This window comes from Rhododendron vialii, chromosome 13a, assembly GCF_030253575.1.
Source record: "Rhododendron vialii isolate Sample 1 chromosome 13a, ASM3025357v1".
NCBI lineage: Eukaryota > Viridiplantae > Streptophyta > Magnoliopsida > Ericales > Ericaceae > Rhododendron > Rhododendron vialii.
Genome location: NC_080569.1, coordinates 25,669,493 through 25,691,140, shown reverse-complemented (window position 1 = coordinate 25,691,140; position 21,648 = coordinate 25,669,493). Strand labels below are relative to the sequence as shown.

The 21,648-nt window shown below is 40.0% G+C and overlaps 3 protein-coding genes across 4 annotated transcripts; 2 read left to right on the top strand and 1 right to left on the bottom strand.

Annotated features, from left to right (window-relative positions):
- Positions 1–670: 670 nt before the first annotated feature.
- On the bottom strand, positions 671–7,809 carry LOC131313767 (putative F-box protein At1g49610). Its single transcript, XM_058342272.1, has 3 exons — positions 6,578–7,809; positions 4,938–5,108; positions 671–1,376 (listed from the first exon to the last, which is right to left on the bottom strand). The coding sequence occupies exons 1-3, from the start codon at positions 7,607–7,609 to the stop codon at positions 1,080–1,082; spliced, it is 1,500 nt and encodes a 499-aa protein (XP_058198255.1). The 5' UTR covers positions 7,610–7,809; the 3' UTR covers positions 671–1,079.
- Positions 7,712–9,059, top strand: LOC131314048 (F-box/LRR-repeat protein At3g03360-like). The gene is made up of 2 exons (XM_058342544.1): positions 7,712–7,822; positions 8,364–9,059. Exons 1-2 carry the CDS (start codon positions 7,712–7,714, stop codon positions 9,057–9,059), a joined length of 807 nt encoding a protein of 268 aa, XP_058198527.1.
- Positions 9,060–15,133: 6,074 nt separating this feature from the next.
- LOC131314409 (putative F-box protein At1g49610) lies at positions 15,134–19,993 on the top strand. Of its 2 annotated transcripts, none has more exons than XM_058343011.1 (3): positions 15,134–16,304; positions 18,206–18,376; positions 18,507–18,822. In XM_058343011.1, exons 1-3 carry the CDS (start codon positions 15,324–15,326, stop codon positions 18,528–18,530), a joined length of 1,176 nt encoding a protein of 391 aa, XP_058198994.1. In that variant the 5' UTR covers positions 15,134–15,323; the 3' UTR covers positions 18,531–18,822. The 2 variants fall into 2 exon arrangements, with proteins under 2 accessions (XP_058198994.1, XP_058198992.1); XM_058343009.1 differs by lacking the exon at positions 18,507–18,822 and adding an exon at positions 19,371–19,993 and having other exon boundaries at positions 15,135–16,304.
- The last annotated feature ends 1,655 nt before the right edge of the window (positions 19,994–21,648 follow it).

The following is a 21,648-nucleotide window of genomic DNA, read 5'->3' as shown; positions in this document are numbered from 1 at the left end:
GGAGATATATATAGTACTTTTTCTTTCGGGAAAAAGTTTAACTCTTTCTTGAAAAAACTTCATTAACTAAAAACCATTTTGGATGGTCAAAATTGAGTGTAGTAAGCACTATATTTACAGCACCTCCGTAAATAAAATTTTCTCTACCAATGTATGATCAACTTAATTTTTTCCGTTAACGATCAAAAAAATTGAACGGCAGAATGAAAAATATTTCATTAATATTTGGAGGGCATCATGCAATTCATTGTCCATTTTTTTTGGTGATTGTTCTCTCAATAGTTTTGTTTTACAAAAATGCTACTTGCACAACCGTTGTGTTGATTGTGTGTAATTCTAACCGTTCAGATGTATTTGGACGGTCTAGATTTTATAAAAACTCTTTCAAAGAAAAGTTTAACTTTTATGAGAAAGAATTTGAGCAAATTCTGACCATTTATTATAGCAATAGACGGCTAGAGATTGGTTGTGTGTTGTGTTTTACACAACCGTTGTGTGTTGTGTGTGTAGCACTTTTGATCAATACCGAGCCTACTCCAACTCCTACGATGGTATATGCATACTACTCCATGCACCAGATGAGAAGCAAATATTGCACAACATTGTCATGTCGAGAACAAGCAGTCTACTAGAAATAAATGACTAAATCAGCGCAAGAACAAGCAGTCTACTGGAAACAAATGAACTAAACCAGAGCATAGTCAACAACTAGCAGCAACAACAGAATTACATGTTACTTCTACACACTAAGTAGCTGCAGCTGCAGCTGCAGCATAGGCATAAGTAGAACTAAAAGAACAACTCTTTTCAATTGGCAACTCACACAACCCCTTCTCCTACATTGAAATAAAAACTACTATTAGAATCCTTACCTTATGATCCGCTATGCCTGCAATATGTAAGATGTGGCAACCACCAGTTCGTAAAAGAAAAAGTGCAAACCCAGTATTTACAAGAAGTAGACAAATTAAAAGGCACCAGTTTTACTGACAGAGTGGTACCAATCAGAATGGAGGGTCCTACCTATGTGTACCTAATTGAAAGAATCACAACATAGGGGCTCTTCGTCCATTTTCTTATTAATAGAAGATAACTACTGCATCAGGAGACGATCTGGGAAAGCTTAAAAGCTTTTGAGCTGCTTTGAAATATTTCTTCTGCGGCTTACTGATAACCATCTTTTGCAGCACTCTTGCATTCCTCAACAGAAATTGTATGAAAGAAAAAAAGTTGGAGTCACAACAATAAATCATTAAACGTTCAGCAACTGAAACACTTTTTAGATGCGGCGTCAAGCACTTGTAATTCCACTTTTGTGATGTCCAATAATGCTCTCCATTGTAATTGCAAAGTTCCGCGAGTCTGAACCCAAAGCGCTGCAGATGAAAACACATTAAGCCACATAATACTATCCAGGAAGTATTGACATAAATAATTGTCTCAATATCCGTGTTGGACACTCTGGAGACACGTGACACAGTGAGAACATGGCAGGACATGCCACCTAGCATGTCCGATTCCTTTAATTAGTTGTCAGCCACAGCACATACGGATACACGTGTCTCAAGTAGACAGAAGTGAGGACGCGACAGGACATGCATGGACATGCCACATCGCGTATTAGATTACTTTTCTAAAATTTTAACCATCGCGTATTAGATTAAACTATATTCTTCGCTCAATGAAAGGTAAAAATTGCAGATAAACAAAACTAAGCCTAATTTTAAAATTGTAGTATCTAAATAGCAAAAGGTATAATTTGCAAATTATAACATCAGTTTTGGTTATTTTTCAAAACAATATTTGTATGAACGACAATTGTTTAACAATATATTGTGTATATATATACTAGCTTTTGCGGCACTGATCAATATAGTTTGAAGCCCACTTGAATCAATATATATTTGTTCTATCGTGTGCGAGACTTCGAGTTGTATCCTTCGGAGGTTCGTGACTTCATGTCAAAAAACCTGTTAACTTGAGCGTGTCTTATATCTTGACACTAAACCGACCTATTTAAAAGTGTGTCGTGTAAGGGTTGACACTGTTAACCCTTTTAGTTAAATTCTTTAAACCAAATTCATAAATTACACGTGTAAAAATGTAACACACACACACACAATCGGATAAACCAATAAGAAAAATGAATGCATTGTGAATGCTATCATAATCATATAAATTACAAATCAACCTAACAAATTAACCAACAATTGACATTGAAAATTGCCTTAAGCCTCAACTAGATGTCAATATCAAAATAGATAACTGTACCTTGTATGATCTAAAATAATAAAACAACACCCATAAATATGATATAATAATGAAGGTTTCTTCTTCTTCCTGTTCAATCAGGAGGGTGGGCTACAGAAACTTTTGGAGTCTGGGCCTTGGTTTTCTGTGGGCAATGATGCTTAAGCGCTGGCATCCTCATAAGAAGCTGGAAAAGGAGGAGATCACGAAAATTCCTCTTTGGGTACACTTTTACAATGTTCCCCTTGAGCTCTGGACTGCTAAGGGGTTATGTGGCTAGCTCTGTTGGAAAGCCCCTCTATGGTGATAAACTTACAGAATCTGGTAAGCGGCTGAACTATGCTAATACATGTGTGGCGGTGGATGTGAATTCCACCATGCCTGAATCTGTTGAAGTGCGATTTTAGAATGGGGATGTTGCTCATGTGGGCATTCGATATCCTTGGAAACCTCTAAAATTTCAGGTGTGTAATAGGTTTGGTCATGTGGATAAAGTTTGTCCCAAGAAAATTGAAGTGGCAGCTCTTGTACAAGGGGTTGGGACTGTCCAAGATAGTGGTAGTGGCAAGGCCCCATTCTGGTGTACAGATTCCAATTGTTAAGAATCTGATTCAACAGAATGCTTCTGGTGGGCATGTGGTGGCTGTCCTGGTACTATTGATGGAATCTCTCAAGGCATACCAAAACTACCAGATGCTGAGGAGTTCAGGGATCTGGGTTGTGAGTGTTTCTGTAACTAAGGAAGCTTCTGGGGTGGGTCAAGCTGAGCATTCTAGTCAGTTAGGGATGGTGGTATTCCAATGGGTGACCAGCTGATTATTTCTGAGAAGGGTGAAGGCTACTCTAATGGTGCTATGTCTACTTTGGGCAAGGAAAAAGGAGTAGAAGAGTGCCTGCCTCTAGTGTAGGTGAGAGGCCAGGAAGCCAAAATGTGTTGGGAATAAGTTTGCTTTCTTCATTGCTGGATGTTGGTGCAGAAGATGAGGGTGAACCTATTGTCTCAGGCGCTTCCATTTCTGCAATTGTTACTGTTTCTACTCCTAAGGGTGGTAGAACTAAGGGTGGGGGTAGGTAGGTTAAACCCTTCAAATGAATAAAATAGGTGTGTGGATATAAGGGGCCTCAATAACCCCTCAAAGCAGAAGGAGGCACTCTCTTTCATTAAGTTTCATAAGCTTTGTATGTTTGGTGTTGTGGAATCTAAAGTTCGTAAAGAATTTTTTGATGTTAACTGTTAGGCATTGTTTTCCCTCCTCTCTCAATATGCTGTTCACAATAGGGGGAATGACAAGGTTGCTAGAATCATTCTTGGGTGGGATCTTCTCAGTTGATTACTGCGAAGGTGGAGTTCTTGCATCCTCAGCAGAGGTTTTATGTTTCTGTAGTGTATGGTATGAATGGTTTTGTGGATAGGAGAAGCCTTTGGCAGGACTGAAGGTTTATTTCTTCTTGTATTGGTGCCTCTCCCTGGGTTCTACTAGGGGATTATAACGTGGTTAGATGAGCCAATGAAAGACTTTGTGATTCTGAGGGCTGGGTTGGGGTTTTTAAGGGTTTTTTTAGCACTGGATTAGTGATTTCGGGGTTGTTCCAGCACTGGGTCATGAATTTTAGAGGATTTCAACTAAGGGTTTGCGATTTTGGGGGACTTCGAACACTGGGTTAGGGTTTTTAGGATTTTGAGCATATGAGGACGGTTTGTAGGGGTTTTCGAGTGTCGCAAGGGTAAAAACTAGGGGTTCGAGGGTCGGCAATTGTCTGGGTTAGGGTTAAGGAATGGCGAGTGGTATAGGGAGGTCGATCTGTTAGGGTTAAAGGTTTTTCAGCTATGGTGGTTGATGGCAGACAGCAGCGGCGGCGGCTACGGTGGTGAATGACAAATGACTGCAGTGGCTATGGTGGTGGATAAGGTAGCGGGTTAGGGTTAGGGTTAGGGTTAGGCTCTAATACCATGTTGTTTATGAAAAGAGTGTTTAGGGTGTAGATTAACCCTAACCCTAACACGAAGACTTGTTATTTATATTAAGTGATAACATGATACAAGGCTCATAGTAACTACTCAATATTCTAACACAAACTACAAAACTATTACTAAAATAAAAGGCATAATGTCTTATCATGTCATTTCACCCGAGTTAACAGGTCAACGCAAAATATTAGAAAATTACTCACGTCCTTCTCGAGCTACGCTAGTCCAACCGGTATTCGTCCCGTTTAATTTTTGAGTGGTCAGATCCTGTCATATTGGTGTTCGTGTAAAAAAAAAGTAGAGACCCAAACTCTCTAACTTCATGTTGGGTTTGAGTCAGGTCCAAAGTTCCCACTGCAGTGTCTATTTGTGGATTTCAACAATGTTGGTTGAAATGATTCAAATGAGTATTCAATAGGTCATTTACATGGATATTAGGAAAAGGCATAAACATGACAGGGAAGTTATTAATTCAAGGTAATGACTTGCAATCTCCAGAAATGGTTCATTTGTCACTTCACTGACTACTAATAGAGAGGCACCACAAACAAAGTTTAGAAGCGACCGATCAGTTATACAACTTATACTGCTTGGAATTATCAGATAGGACTAAGAAAGATTACAAAAGAGTATCTAACCATTGTAATCAAGAACTTTCTTTGCACATCTTTGTGAAATGATCCAAAGAAAATATGGAAAAGGCTCCAAGAAAACGCACCCGCAATGAGGAAAAGGTGCAGGTCATGATCAATGCTTCCACATTAGGTGTACTTTTCAACACATTTGCTATCCCAGGGAGGACATATTTATCTATCTCTGTATCAAATGTTAAACATTTGCAATTGAACATTGGAGAACTCAAGCCTTTTGCTTCCATAATTGATAACACCTGAAAAAGATTGAGAAGGACAAAAAGAGGACAAGCCCATTAGGATATTTGACAGATCTTCCAGCTTTCAAAAGTTGGGCAAAGTACGGATTAACTCCCTGAGGTTTGTTCGTTTGGCGGCCCTGAATTTTACTAATGACCAATTCGGCTCCCTATGGTTTTGGAGCAAAGTGCTACCATTAGCTTTTTCATCCAAACTAACGGAAAGTGCAAGACACGCGCTAGTTATGAGACTTGTCATGAACAAAAAAATTAAATAAAGTTGACTTTCAATGAGAGAAGACGACATTACCCTTCTCCAAAACAATGCTGAAAACTAACCCTACCCAATCCACTTCTCCATACCAAACAATGGTGGCCGTTTCCTCTCCCCACCAACAAAACCATTGTCGCCCCCTGCCCCTTCACCATCGGCCCATATCCAACTTGTTCCCCACCCAGCAATCGGTTAATTCCATCTTCCTCACATCAAAACTCACTCCACGTAATTGTCCACAATCAAAACCCATAATATTTGGGCACCCACTACCCTAGCATCCCAACATAGCACTGGTCTCTCGTCTCCCCTACCCACCAACTCCAGCTCACGGACTCCACGAGAAACCCAGCTTCAAACTTGCCGACGACAAATACAGCACAATAGAACTCCACGACGGCGGAATCGAACTGTGCGACGGTAAAATTGAGCTCGGGTACTGCAGAAAACGAGCTTGATGATGGCGAAAAAATCGTACGTTCGTATGGTTTTGAGTTTGTGGGTTTGCCGTCAGTTTTCAATTTTTGGTTTGTGGGTTATCAATTGGTTTGTTGGTTGTTTTGGATGGCAGGAATCGGCTGATGAGTTTTCCGATTTGTAGAGAGACCGAGAGAAGATGAGTTCTTGTCAATTAGAAAAAAGATGGGTTTTCCGATTTGCCTAAGAACCGCTTGGGGGTGTTGCCGTGTTTGAGATACTCTAAGAAAGTGTAGCATGGTCTTTTACTTCTGCCGTTAACGGAGTTAGGAGTTGCACTTTATTCCAAAACCACAGGTGGGCGATGTGATCATTATATGTCCCACTGCCCTAAATTTGTAATAAGTAGAATGAGTTGCTATGTACTTGAGCATTCAGCTCTAGGTATGAATCCAAGTGATACAAGACACCATTTACAGCTAAAATAACCCTTTTCAGCGGCATCTTGGTGTATGCTATCACCTTAGAATATAAGAAACCTATAGACCATTGATGACTTGAAGAGCAAATCAAAATGTTCTGCTTCAATTCTCGTCTTTCCAGTAACAATGGAATTATTTTATGCATAACAACATGTGCAATTCGCGATGGAGAATTACATGCAACACCAGTTTAATTGGCAAGCACCATAGATACAGGTATCGCTGGTTTCTTCTTGAAAGGAAACGCAATTATAGCACCTTATACTCCTATAGAGACTTCAATAGCAAAAGAGGAGGGCCGCGGAAATACAAACCTCAAGTGCCCAAGTACCTAGCGTAAGATTCTTCACATGGAGAAGACTTGCAAGAAGTCCTCCTACAAGATTTTGACACCTTTCGTAATCATTAGCCCGATCTCCCTCAAGAAATGCAAAGCTGCAGTTGAAGACAGCATCAACCAACGATGATACGTTCATAAATCGACAACTCCTCCAGAAACAGCCAGATATATCAAGCGATAGTAGATAAGGAGCCAAAATTTCCAACTCACTGTCATTTCCATCCAAACAAACTCTCAGGATCAATTTCTTCAAGCACGAATTAGTGACAGCCAAACGACTAAAACCTTCACAGAAATGCAATTCCAATGTCTCCAACACAGGACTACCCGCTAATATCCTTTCAATCACATCATTACTCAACTTCACATCTCCAATCGACAATTTCTTTAGGAAATACCACGCAACATTTCCTTTCGGAATAACCCTACACCACGAAAAATGCAATTCTTTGAACCAAGAATTGCCATACAGAAGCTGTGGCAACTCGTAACGTTCATTGTCATGGACCTCGATGCCAAGAGGCCTGAGTTGGAGGCGAAGCTCCTCGACGCCAATTATCGCTGCGAAACGAGTCCACCAATCGACATTCGAAGCAAGGCGCCGCTCGTATTCAAACTCAACCTCTAATTTCTTGAGCTTGCCGTTAGAAGAAGACAGCGTCTTGTCAACGAAGGCAACGAATTCATTATTCATTTCAGCTACAAAATCCTCGTCGTCGGAATCCTCAGACATATAAGAACGGAAACGGAGGGAAGGGAGGAACGTCCAGAGGAATCTCCATCGCTTGGACAGAACTTGGGTCTTGACGGCGTCAACGGTTGATAGGAGGGAGAGAATGTGAACGAGTACAGAGTCAGGACACTCACTGATTCGATCGACGGCGGCGGCCTCGAAGCGTCTGATTTTCTTTCTGCGACCCATCGTCTGTTTAGGGCACGAGCGGCACGATTCTTCCGCAAGTAGTAGTGCCTGGTTTTCGTCCCAAGTAGGGTTACGGTCCGCCATTCATCGACTTCCTTTGAGTTGAACCTCAGCCGTTATAGCTATTCGTAGTTCGTCGGAGAGTCGATCTGTTGTCGCCGGGGAGGGCTGTAGCTTCGTCTAGACATGATTGTGAGGGTGTTTGGCCGCTTGTTTTTGCAGGGTTTGAGTGTTTGGCAACCATCTTACAAAACAGGTTTTCAGAAAGAGATTAGCGTGTTTCGTCGTGAAAAATTTGTAAATTTTGTGGTCGGGAAGTTGCGGAGTAGAAGTTTTTAAAAAAAATTGAGTTGTTTTTAATAGTAAATAAATTGACGATGGTTCGTGAGTAGAGTTACGATAATAGAAATAGTATTTGTTGACAATTTTTTTTTGTTAGTAAAAATGACATGGTGAAATGTTGAAACTTTTTTATTAGTGAAAACGGTATGGCAAAACGAGTTAAGTTTTTAGTGTTTTTTGTTAGTGGAAACGGGGCCTAAATTATATATACTGATAGGTGTAAATATTTGTTCCTTCAAAATCAATAAATTTAAGGCTTGATTTGGATTAAAAAGTGAAACAGTAACTTTTTTTTCTTTATTAAAAAAAATTCGCATTCGTTAGTTTTGATCAAACTTTTATAATTTATTGATTCGTCTCAGTAAGAAAAATCGAAAAAGTAAAAAAATTTGATCGAAACTCATAATTTTTTTAAAAAAGACAAAAATATGTAAAAAAAAAAAAGTTGTGTTATTTTTGTTTTTATCAAAACCCTATTTTTTCTAATTGCTCCAAGCTCAAGAAATTCGGGGTTGATTTCGGATACGAGCCGCGCTTCACTTCGAATGTGAATTCATGGACTCGATTCGCGGTGGGAAAGGACGTGGAGGAGCTGTGCTTGGAATTCCACTCCGCGGTCTACCGTTTGAATGCGGATGAATTTTACGAGTTGCCACAGCTTTTGTATGCCAATTCTCGGTTCAAAGAATTGCGATTTTCATTGTGTTGGGTTACGCCCAAAGGAAATGTTGCCTGGAATTCGCTAAACAAATTGTCCATTGGGTACGTGGAGTTGAGTGAGGATGTGATTGAAAGGATATTAGCGGGTAGTCCTGTGTTGGAGTTTTTGGAATTACATCATTGTAAAGGTTTTATTCGTTTTGTTGTCACTAATTCGTGTGTGAAGAAATTGATCCTGAGAGATTTTTCGTGTACTTCCGATTACAATGAATACAGGTTGGAAATTCCGGCTCCTTATCTCGTATCGATGGAGATTTCTGACGGTTTAGAAAGGTGTTGTCGATTTATGGACGTATCATCGTTGGTGGATGCTGTCTTCAACTACAACTTGGTATTATTTGACGAAGACAGGGCTGTTGATTATGAAAGGATTCAAAATATGGTAGTAGGACTTCTTGCGAGTCTTGCTCATGTGAAGAATCTTACGCTAGGTAGATATTACAATGACCTAGGACTAATCAGTGAAAGCTAAGTCCCAACACAAAATGAACACAACTCTGTGTGTGTATGTATGTATATATGTGAAAAAATATATTGATTGCCGAAAGTTAGTAATGTTACTCTAGTATATTTAGATTTTAGCACCTTAGAAGAGGAGTTGAACTCCCGACATCCTTTCTCCTAGCACCTAAGAGCACCCATGATGCTGTTGGACCAAAGGCCTCTTGGCACAACTGCCGCTTATATTGATAAAACGAAGTAACCAAAGTGTTTAGAATAAATGGTCAATGTGTCCAGAGCCACCAAACTAAACGAAAGCTAACTAGTCATGAAATTAGAAGGTTGAACAAAAGAAAATGAGTTGCTAGAATTGGAGAATGTTTCGAAAGCTAAGAAGCTGAAATGAACCAGTGATGTTTGAATCTTGATGTGCGGATCCTTTGGCTTGCCGGCCTTGCCTTGATTTCCCCTATTTATAGGAGTTTCTCCCTGAAAATCAGCATACTTAGGCCTTCAAAACATGTCACGTTCCAAATGTTGTTGAACTATTACATGGTCTTGGGTAGAACTTATTTTCAAAAGCTAATTATTGAAGTGAGGGTGCCCTCATACTTATATACTCCATATTACTTTGGTATCCACACGATGTTGGACTTTGCTTCACACCCTCCTTCACGCGCAGCGTGCTCACTCGGCAGCACCTGCAGCGTGCATGCCAGAGACACTTACCACACCCATCTATGGTACCTAGTTGATACCATATTACATATTCTCCATATTACATATTCTTGGGTAGAACTTAACCCAAAAAACTAGTTATTGTAGTGAGGGGCCCTCCCGCTTATATATTTCATATTTATTACTTTAGTACCAAAGCGATGTGAGACTTCACTTTACGTGAATCACTTCCACTTATTAAGAAAAGCTTTAAATATTTACAGACTTTGATCTAGAAACAAACTCCACTAATGGCTGCCACGTGGCCCTTTGAATCAGTCAATGTCCTGAGTGATTCCTACCTTTAAGGGAGTAGGGACCAACTCCTATTCCGGCGTATGCACGGTATGCACCAGCAATCCCAGCTCTCTAGGTGGCCTCAACTTGTTCCACATTGTTCGAACAACCTTCTAACCGTTACCATATAGGGAATAATGGAACATTCACCTCTTGAAGACCGTGCCACACAGCCATCTATCCATAAGAACAGTAACCGCCCTAAAAAGTACCGGAAGGATTGCCGAACTAATAGGGGACTCCAACCTTGGATGCTAAGCCAAGTGAATCTTGGCCATTCAATCCCCTCAACCCTTGACTCATCTGAGCTCGACTTTGACCCGCATGAATGCTGGGCCTACATGCCATGTGTCAACTTCCCACAAACCCTTGCGGATGTGCAAAAACGGGTGTAAACTGTATGATTATCGATTTCCTTTCTAGAAGAAACCAGCAGAACACATCTTTACGATGCTTGCCAACAAAACTGGTGTTGCATGACAGTTGAGTTTATGTAAATCTGCGTGGCCAATTACACAATTTTTCATGCATCACAAATTTTCGTAGTTACAAGACGAGAATTCTGAAGTACTGTAGAACATTTACATTTGCTCTTCAAGTCATCAGTGCTCCACGGGTTTCTTAGATCCTAAGGTTATATATATAGTATAAACCCTTGGTCTATAGCACGGCTAGCTCCGATTAAAAAGTTTGATTGATTTCACCAAGAAGTTACTGAAAAGCTTCTTCTTTTTTTCTTTTTTCTTTTTAATGCATGTTGTCTTGTAGCACTTGCCCATCAGTGGTTTCATACCTTGAGTTGATTCCTTGAGTACAAAGCAGCCCATTCCACCTATAACAAATTTAGGCGGTGGGACATATATGGAGTTTTGGTCATCTGTGTGTGTGTGTGTGTGTGTGTGTGAGAGAGAGAGAGAGAGAGAGAGAGAGAGAGAGAGAGAGAGAGAGAGAGAGAGAGTATTCCACTTAAAGGAGGTGCGAATATGGGCATAAAACATTTTTTTTATAAACTAATTAACACAATACTCAATTTCTCATGGGATCCGGACTCTAATCTATGGAAATCCATTATTCTATTAAATATGGGTAGTGATTTTCACTCTCCATTTTTTGATAAATGCATTCCATTTTTGTTCTTTAGTGAAACTTTTATGTGTAATTTTTTTCACTAAAAAACGAGAAATGGAGTGTATTTATCAAAAAATGGAGTATGAAAATCAATTCCCTTAAATAATTGTAAAAAAATAGTGAAGGAGAAATGTGCCATGGATAGAATCAAATATGAAATATTTACAAACAAAATGGTAAACACGCGAGACTCGAATCTCGTGCTTCAAGGTGTCCAAGTTTTTCAACTTAAATCAAATGGATAATTAGGTGTTTTTAGTAATTGAATCCTGACTCTTTATTCCTTTCTACTTCTGCTCCTATTTGGCATATGCCTTTGGAGTTCAAACGAGTGAACCTGGTTTGAACAGAAGTTGTTGTTCATCTTTTATTATATTAGAAGTTCTGAAAGCTTTAAGATCTGTCTAATGGTCGTACCTTCTTCTTGTTTCTAAATCTTCTTTAGGTGCTATCAATTATGGAAGCAAAAGGCTTGAGTTCTCCATTGTTGAAATGCGAATGTCTAACACTACATACACAGATCAATAAACATGTGCTCCTTGGGATAACAAGGGTTGGCTACAAAGTTGCTTGGTAACGGCAAGCAAGTTGCTGCGTAACAGCTAAAAAGTTACGGGGTAATGGCAACTAAGTTGTCGGGTAACGCTGGGTATCGGCTAAAAAATTGCTGGGTAACGGCTAAAAAGTTGCTGGGTAATGGCAACCAGGTTGTCGGGTAATGCTGGGTAACGGCTAAAAAGTTGCTGAATAACGGCTAAGAAGTTGCTGGGCAACGGCAACCAAGTTGCTGGGTAACGACTAAAAATTTGCTGGATACCGGCTAAAAAGTAGCAAGCATTTTGAAAAGTACACCCAATTTGGAGACATTGGCCATGAACCTGTCCCTTTTATCAGTTGAGGTGAGTTTTCTCGTAGCTCTTTACGTATTTTCTTCAGATTATTTCAGAGATGTAACAAAAAAGTGTCTTGATTAAAAAGTCTTTCGTACTTCATCTTTCTTTATCATATCTAACAATTCCAAGCAGGATGACAGATTACCAACCAAACCAAACTTTGGTGACTGCTAAACTTTGTTTGAGGCGCCTCTTTATTGGAAGTGACAAGTAGTCCATTTCTCGAGATTTCAAGTCATTTTTAGTTAACGATCTCGCCTTCATGTTTATGCCTTCACCTAATGTCCTTTTAAATGACCTACGAAGTACTCATTTGAATCATTTCAACAAGCATTGTTTTCTTTCTATCTCAATTTTATTAATGTAATAATGTGTTACATTAAAAGAACACGGACACATGGAACATGATAATTCTAAAATACTGCGGACATGGACATACGACTCAGCAAATATGTGTGTGTGTGTTTATTATATTGCTAATATAAAAATCAGTTGTTGTTTGTTAGAGCTTTTCCCACATAGGATAATAATCACCTCCAAAACTAGTATATGATCCTGAGCAGTCTTTCCACTCATTGCCAATTAGTTTTGGGTGGCCTCTCCGCTTATTGCCAATTAGTTAAGTTAGATGCTTTAACATGGTATCAAAGCTACGCGTTCGGAAGGCTTTCATACAAGTCTTTATGTCATTGATGGTTGGTTGCCCCTTTGATTGTCGTCAATAGTTGATTGTTGTCGTATGTGTTGAATCATTTGTTTACCTCACCACGTGCGAGTCAGAGTCGCACATGCGGGGGAGTGTTAGAGCTTGTCCCACATCAGATAATAATCACCTTCAAAACTAGTGTATGAGCCTGGGCGGCCTCTCCACTCATTGCTAATTAGTTTTGAGTTGGATGCTTTAACATTATTCATTTGAGTATTGTTTCCAAAAATAACAAAAGCTGATATTACAATTTGCAAATTATACCTTTTGCTATTTAGATTATACAATTTTAAAACTAGGCTGAATTTCGTTTATCTGCAATGTTTACCTTTCATTGATCAAAGATTATTGTTTCCAAAAATTATATTTTGCAAATTTATATCTGTCGTGTCCTCAGTTGAGTGACTTGTGTCTAACTAGAGACGTGTGTATCCAGTGCCTGATGTAGTCAAAAATTAATAGGAGTAATCGGACACGTGAGGTGGGGTGCCCACACATGTCCTGCTGTGTTCTTGTGTCTGATTTGAGACCCGTGTATCCGGTGTGTGCTATGGTTAAAAGTAGGTGGACACGTACGTGGCGTGTCCATATTTATCTGACTGTGTTCCCAGTCTGTCATGTGTCTGACACTCTCGTGTCTCCTGAGTGTCAGACACAGATACACGGACAAATTATGTGTCAATACTTCTTATATTCTAGTTTGTACAGTTTTAACTTAATGTGTTTTCATCTGCAGCACTTTGAGGTCGAACTCGCAGAACTTTGCAGTTATAATGAAGAGCAGTATTGGACAGCACAAGAGTGGACCTACAAGTGCTTGACACTGCATCTCAAAAATGTTAAGATTGCTGGTAGTTGGTGGTGTTGTGACTCCAACTTTCTTGCTTTCGTACAATTTCTGTTGAAGAATGCCAGGGTGCTGCAAAAGATGGTTATCAATAAGCCAAATGATTATCGGTTGGAAGATTATTTCCAAGCAGCCCAAAAGCTTTTAAGATTTCCCAGATCCTCTCCTGATGCGGAAGTTGTCTTCTGCTAGTAAAAAATGGACAAAGATTTGCTACTTTGTTAGTGAACTGATGATGCCTTTTAGCTGGTTCTTCTCCTTATTATACTACTGGGTTTGTACTTTTTCTTTTCGGAAGTGGTGGTTGCCACATCTAACAGAGAGCTGTGAGAGCTGTGGACTTTACGGGTGATAAGGATTAAGAGTTTTACTTCACTGTAGGAAAAGGGGTTTTGTGAGAGTTGCCAATTGAAGAGTTGCATCTTGTATATCTCCTAGTGCCTAAGACTCGGCAGCCACTACTAGATATATGACCTATGATACGGATGCTGCTGGCTGCTATGTAGAAGGTGTAAATTATGCACTAATTTAGTTCATGTGTTCCTAAATTTAGTTGACTGCTTATTCTTGCTTCTCCACAGGACAATGTTGTGCAATATTTGCTTCTCAACAGGTGCAAGGAGTATGCGTATACGATCGTAGGGGTGGGCTAGGTGCGGGGATTGAAACGGTGTGGAATGCTTATAACATGAAATATGGACCTAGTATAGATGTTTTGTGGGCTTATCTGCATCATTCTTCTTTATAATTTTGTGATGGTTTCCAAGTTCGTTCCTCAAATTTATATTGTGTCAATTTTGACCTATACGAATGTACAAACTAAAGGGAGAAAACTATCACACAAGCAAGGGACAGTGGTTGCGTTTCTTTTTCGGCATTTCTTCTACCGATTTCTGCTCAAATTGGGGGTTGCTGAATTTGTTTGTATTTCATTCCTTGCTTCTATTCTGTCAAGTTAGTTATAAGCAATTAGCAGTTGGGAGTTGCAATACTATATCCTATCTTATTATTGAGCTTAAAAGCTTTTGAATATGCTTGGATTAGTTTTTCGCAGAGTTGGAATCATTGGAGAGGGGTTGAGATATTGCAAGCCCATAATTGATGGACTAAAGGGATCTAGGGCTGGTGCTGTCCCTCAAAAGGGCAGCATGGTGCTATCCCTTGTGAGCGCGGTTCGTTCCGGTCTCGCTCCGATGATTGAAAATGTTCATTTCGTAGAGTTCGTCGAATAGAACAAATGTACCAAAAGTCATCTCGATTGAAAATTAATAAGTGTCTGATCAAAACATTTTTATCTTGAAAAGAATGAATCCGAAACACTAAATCAAATCCACTAAAACTCGTTAATCTCAAGTTATACAAGTTTACAAAGTGAATATTTCTGATCATCAGATAAATACCAAAGTGGGCCTTGCTAGCGGGGGACAACACGGTGCTGCCTTTTTTGAGGGGCAGCACCAACCCCAGATCCGGACAAAAGTGTTATACAAGTAGGAGGTGGCAGTGTGATTTTAGAAAGTAATGGGGTTATCAGTGTGATTCTTCTAATAGAATAGAGCGTGGCTTTCGAAAATCATGTCGGGACGAAGCCACAGCTCTCTCCGGCGACTACGAAAAGCGACAATGCCTGAGGTTCAAGTCAAAAGCCGCCGTCGATGAAAAAGAGACCGTCAGGACGGAACCAGGTACTGTCAGACTAATCGGACGATGAGCCGCAAACGGAAAGTTATTACTAGTTACTCTGAGCCCGCCACCGTCGACCGAATCGGCGAGTGTCCCGACTCTCTGCTCGTTCACATTCTCTCCCTCTTACCGATCGAAGACGCCGTCCGAACCCAAGTCTTGTCCAAGCGTTGGCAACTCCTCTGGACCTTCCTCCCTTCCCTGCTTTTCCGTTCCCCCTTGCGTTACCCTGTGTTCAATGACGATGATTCCGACGACGAGGATTTCAGAGTTGCAAGCAGTGATGAATTCACCGCCTTTGTCGACAAAACGCTAATGTTTTCCAACTCCAAGGTCGAGAAATTCGAGGTTGGTTTCGAATACGAGCCGCGCTTCGCTTCGAGCGTCGATTCGTGGACTTGGTTTGCAGCGGGAAAGGGCGTCGAGGAGCTTCACCTTCAGCTCTGGCCCGACGTCTTCGATTTGCATGAGGATGAACGGTACGAGTTGCCACAGATTTTGTACGGCAATTCTAAGTTCAGAGAGTTGCTATTTTCATGCTGTAGGGTTATTCCTAAAGGAAATGTTGCTTGGTATTCGCTAAAGAAATTGTCAATCGGTTACGTGAATTTGAGTAGTGATGTCATTGAAAAGATATTAGCGGGCAGTCCTGTGTTGGAAATGTTGGAACTGCATCATTGCGAAGGTTTTCGTCGTTTGTCTGTCACTAATTCGTGCGTGAAGAAATTGATCCTGAGAGATTTTTTGTGTAATGGGGATGAATTTGGCAGTGGGTTGGAAATTTCGGCCCCTTATCTCCTATCGTTGGAGATGTCGGGCGGTTTAGGGAGGAGCTGTCGATTTATGAACGTATCATCATTGGTTGATGCTGTCTTCAACTGCCAGTTTGTATGTGCTGAGCAAGACCGGGCTAATGATACTGAAAGGATTCAAGATATGGTACGAGGACTTCTTGCAAGTCTTGTTCATGTGAAGAATCTTATGCTAGGTGCTTGGGCGATTGAGGTTTGTCTTTCAGCAGTCCTCTTTGGTGATTGAATTCATGGTATTCAAATTGTTTTTTCTCTCCTTAAAGTGACAAGGGAGCCCACCTCCTGGCCAGGGGTGAATGTAGTTCGGAATTAGGCCAAGACCGGGACGTGGTCTACGAGTGAATGAGACCGTAGGGACGAAATCCTGACTTCTAGATTGCAACGATGCTACCCACACATATAAATAGGTACATATTTTACACAGATTTTTTGTGGGGCCCACATCGGGTCCCATACAAACAATCCAAACCGTTCATAAAATGTAAAACATTTTTTTAAGGGCCTTCGCAAAAAATCAGCTCAATTTGATACTTATAGATGCTCGATTCAATCATCTAATTTTTCATTTTGATTTTCGGATAATGAATAGTTAGATGATTGGATTAAGTGTCTATAGATATTGGATTAAGGTGATTTTTAGTGGGGGCCATTGAAAAAATATTTTACATTTAATGAACGCCATGGATTGTTTGTATAGGACCCGAGGTGAGCCCCACAAAAAATCTATGTGGAATATGTACCCTATTTATATGTGTGCTTAGACTTTTCGTAAATCTAGTGAATAGACTACAATGACAAAATCTTGTTCTCTCACTCAAACAACAAAATGAACACAAGTGCAATTCACACACACACACACTAGTGTAACCTTGACGGGCTATGCGTGTCGTGCTCATTGAGTATGTTGTTTTAGCAAGAACACTTCTGTAAAGTTTTTATTGCTTAAGTTCATGTTTTTTTTTTTTGGTTGGCAGTTGGATAGGTTTCCCCGGACAAATTTTCAAAGGATATGTTCTTTTATAGAACCTAGTGTTAATTCGACATGCTACGCTCATCGTTTGTGATCATTGCTTAGTTTCGTGCTCATTGCTTGGTGTCGTGCTCATGTCGTCGAGTTGTTAGAAGTTCTTGGGCAGAAAAATATATCACACGCACTTGGTGGAAGTACAATGACTAGTGAGGACTTAATTTTGTCTTGATTTGTAGGCATTTGGCTTTCAAGTTGTTTTAGCAAGACACTTGGTGGATTACATCCAACTAAGGCAAACGAATCTTGGCCGTACAATCACCTTAACCTTGACTCGTCTGAGCTTGACTTTGACCCGCATGAATGCTGGGCCTACACGCCACATGTCAGCTCCCCACTGGCCCTAGCGGATGTGCAAAAAGGGTGTAAACAGTATGATTTCCATCCAGAAGAAACCAGCAAACATATATTTACGATGCTTACCAATAAAAATGATGTTGCATGACAGCTTAGTTTATGTGGCGAATTACACGATTTTTCATGCATCAAAAATTTTCATAGTTACAAGTTGAGAATACAGAAGTAGAACATTTCCATTTGCTCTTCAAGTCATCATTGTTCCACTGGTTTATTAGTTCCTCAGGTTATATAGCATAAACCCTTAGCCCTGCTAGCTCCCATAAAGAGCCAAGAAGTTTTTATTGCTTAAGTTCATAGTTTTTTTTTTTTAATGGAATTTTTGGGCTTTAAATGTTGTCTTGTATCACTTACCCATCATTGGTTTCATGCCTTGAGTTGATTCCTTAACTACAAAGCAGTCCATTCCACATAGAACAAATTAGGGTAGTGGGACAGATATGGAGTTTTGTTCCTCAGAGAGAGAGAGAGAGAGATCAAATGTACTATGAGGTGCTCAGTAATCGAATCCTGACACTTCATTTCTTTCTACTTCTTCTCCTATTTTGCAAAAGCTTTGACCTCCCTCTTTCATATCCAAAGGATTTTGGGGCATTGGCCTTTGGGGTCAAACGATTGAACCTGGTTTAAACAGAAGTTCATTAGAAGTTTTGAAAGCTGTTTCTGTCTAATGGTCTTACCTTCTTCTTGTCCTTTTGAATCATTTCTAGGTGCTATCAATTATGGAAGCAAAAGGCTTGAGTTGTCCATTGTTGGAATGCGAATGTCTAACAGTACATACACAGATCAATAAACATGTGCTCCTTGGGATAGCAAGCATTTTGAAAAGTACACCTAATTTGGAGAGATTGGCCATGACCTTGTCCCTTTTCTTATTGGAGGTTCATTTTCTCGTAGCTCTTTCCGTATTTTCTTCAGATTATTTCACATAGATGTACAAAAAATTGTCTTGATTAAATATTCTTTCGTAGTCTAATATCTTTGTTTGTCATATCTCATAAGTCCAAGCAGTATAACAGATTGGTGACTGCTTAACTTTGTCTCGAGCACCTCTTTATTGGAAGTGACAAATGATCCATTTCTTGAGATTGAAAGTTATTACCTTCACTTAACAACCTCGCCGAGTCACTGTCATGTTTTTGCCTTCACCTAATGTCCTTGTTAATGACCTACAAAGTACTCATTTGAATCATTTCAACAAGTTTTGTTTTCTTTATATCTCAATTTCTAATGTAATATGTGTTACATTCTAAGAAGCATGGACAAGGATACATGGGACACGACAATTTTAAAATATTGGGGACACGGACACACGACTTGGCAAATATGTGTCTGTGTATATGTATATTATATTAGATTGCTTAAAAAAATCAGGAATATTGTTTCCAAAAATAACCAAAACCGATACTCCTATCATAATTTGCAAAAATTAAACCTTTTGCTATGTAGATTATAAGTACAATTTAGTACGAGGTTGAATTTTGTTTACCTGCAATTTTTACCTTTCATTGGTCAAAGATTATATTTAACCCCAGCATAAGTTGTTAAAACTATGAATTGGTTTCTGCCATGTCCTCAGTTGTGTCATGAACTAGAGACACACGTAGTGTCTAATGGAGTAAGCAGACACGTGAGGTGGGGTGCCCATACGGGACCTGCTGTGTCCTTTCTTGTGTCTGATTTCAGATGCGTGTATCCGATGTGTGCTGTGGTTAAAAATTAATGTAAGTACTTGGACACCCTAGGTGGCGTGTCCATATGTATCTGGCCATGTTCCCAATGTGTCATGTGTCTCCAGAGCATCTGACACGGATACATGGACAATATGCGTGTCAATATTTGTAGAGTTTTAACTTAAAGTGTTTTCATCTGCAGCACTTTGAGATCGAACTCGCGGAGCTTTGCCGTTATAATGAAGAGCAATATTGGACAGCGCAAAAGTGGACTTACAATTGCTTGACACTGCATCTCAAAAATGTTAAGATTGCTGGTAGTTGGTGGTGTCGTGACTCCAACTTTCTTGCTTTCATACAATTACTGTTGAGGAATGCCAGGGTGCTGCAAAAGATGGTTATCACTAACCCAAATGATTATCGGTTGGAGGATTATTTCCAAGCAGCTCAAGAGCTTTTAAGCTTTCCCCGATCCTCTCCTGATGCAGTAGTTATCTTCTGCTAGTCAAAAAATGTACCAGGAAACTTATGCCTTTTAGCTAGTTCTTCTCCTTATTATCGCCGAGTTTGTACTTCTTCCTTTTGTAAGTGGTGGTTGCCACATCAAACGAAGTCGTGGGCTTCACTGGTTACGAGGAAAGGATACTAACACTCCGTTTGTTTTCGGGGCGAAACAAACGGAGTATGCCTATCTTGAATTTCTACTCTCGCAAAACGAATTTTGTGAGAGAGTTGACAATTGAAGAGTTGTATCTTGTGTTTCTCCTAATATGTAGTTGATTATGCACTGATTTAGTTCATTGGAACGGCGTTTCTAAATTCTAGTAGACTGCTTATTGTTGCTTCTTGACATGACAATGTTGTGCAATATTTGCTTCTCAACTAGTGCAGGGATTACGCGTATTCGATGGTAGGGGGTGGGGGGATTGGAATGTCTTGGCATGTAACTTAAGTTCAAGCTTGTGATGGTTTGTTAAAAGCTTGTTTTATGGAGTATGAGTTTGTTACATATACAAATCAAAATTTACCATTTTTTTTTGAAGCTCGTTGACCTTTCAAACCAAGCTTGAACATGCTACTACTCGACTTGTTCGACTTATGTAGTATATCAAATTCAAGTTACTCGTGCTCCCGCACCTGCTCATTCGTTATGTTACTTAAGTCTAGTGCCAACTCCGGTGTTTGGATTGTCCAAACTTGATTGTCCACTCACTATTAATGCATAAAAAATAACAAAACATCCAAGCCAAATATCTGAGTTCAAATGGCGTGCGATGGTAGACAATGTAGGTTTTTTTTTTGCCCTATGATAAGGGGTTGCCCAAGCACACTTCTGGGTCTTACTGGGGCCGACTTTGCTTCAGCCCCAAAAATTGGCCCCAAATTGCTTCTTACAATTTATTCACTATTGGAAACGGACTCATGAATCATGTAGGGTGGAGCGCCCTACAGGGATTGCAACACGCACAACCATCGATTTTATTAATCAACGGTCTGAATTAAAAATAATCTTTTACTGATAAAAGATTATTTATTAACTATCAAAATTCAAAAACATATCACAATCGTTGATTGCCAAGATCGCACAGCACATGTGCCGCACTAAAATTCACGTAGGGCCGAGCTCCCAACAAGATTTCCCAATCCATCGGAAACACCCCTTATTATTACTCCTATTAATGGGGGAAAAAATCCCTCCAAAAGTCCCAACTAAAGTCACGGCATCCATAACTAGGGCTGTAAACGAACCAAATCGAGCCGAACCCTGTTAAGTTCGGCTTGGGTTCGTTAAGGTATGAGTTCGGCTCGGGTTCGGCTCGAGTTCGATTCGAGCCTGAATAACTTGGCTCGAGTTCGGCTCGTTAAAATTTTTCAAGGGTCGGGTTCGGCTCGGTTGGGTTCGTTAAAATACTAGTCTGGCTCGAGTTTGGCTCGTTAAACTCAAATGAATCGAGCCGAGCCGAATCTAAGCTTGAATTGAGCTCGTCAAGACTCAGGTTTGATTCGGCTCAGATCATTAAACTCAAGCGAACCCAAACTCTCTCATTGATCATATAGAATTTAGAAGGAAAATAAGTATTGAATTATATATACAACCTTAAAATTTTTTACATTTACAAATAGACCCCTATTGAATTATTAATTAAATTTAAGTATAGGTTCGCGAAACTGACCGAGCGGAATACCGTTAGGCTCAAGTTCGGCTCATTTACGAAACGAGCCTAGAATTGAGGTTCAGGTTCAGTTCATTTAGCAGACAAATCGAACTCGAACGAGCTCTTACCAAACCGAGTCTCGAACAGTTTGCGAATGGCTCAGTTCATTTACAGCCCTATCCATAACTAAACTGGCAGCGCTCTCTTCTTATTTTCCCGCCTCTTCTCAGTTGTTCGCACAGTGCCCTAATCGGCCATCACCAGTTTGGCAGCGCCAACGCTCTCACTAAAATCAGGTATCATCTGGATTCTCTCTCTCTCTCT

What these genes read in the sequence shown, in the direction of transcription:
- LOC131314409 (XM_058343009.1), top strand. Translation starts at nt 15,324, where the DNA reads ATGAGCCGCAAACGGAAAGTTATTACTAGTTACTCTGAGCCCGCCACC. An exon ending in TAGGTGCTTGGGCGATTGAG is followed by an intron (nt 16,305 to 18,205) that starts GTTTGTCTTTCA and finishes AATCATTTCTAG; the next exon opens with GTGCTATCAATTATGGAAGC. An exon ending in TGTCCCTTTTCTTATTGGAG is followed by an intron (nt 18,377 to 19,370) that starts GTTCATTTTCTC and finishes TTTCATCTGCAG; the next exon opens with CACTTTGAGATCGAACTCGC.
- LOC131314048 (XM_058342544.1), top strand. Translation starts at nt 7,712, where the DNA reads ATGATTGTGAGGGTGTTTGGCCGCTTGTTTTTGCAGGGTTTGAGTGTT. An exon ending in TGTTTCGTCGTGAAAAATTT is followed by an intron (nt 7,823 to 8,363) that starts GTAAATTTTGTG and finishes AATTGCTCCAAG; the next exon opens with CTCAAGAAATTCGGGGTTGA.
- LOC131313767 (XM_058342272.1), bottom strand. Translation starts at nt 7,609, where the DNA reads ATGGCGGACCGTAACCCTACTTGGGACGAAAACCAGGCACTACTACTT. An exon ending in TAGGTACTTGGGCACTTGAG is followed by an intron (nt 5,109 to 6,577) that starts GTTTGTATTTCC and finishes AATCTTTTTCAG; the next exon opens with GTGTTATCAATTATGGAAGC. An exon ending in GCACCTTTTCCTCATTGCGG is followed by an intron (nt 1,377 to 4,937) that starts GTGCGTTTTCTT and finishes TTTCATCTGCAG; the next exon opens with CGCTTTGGGTTCAGACTCGC.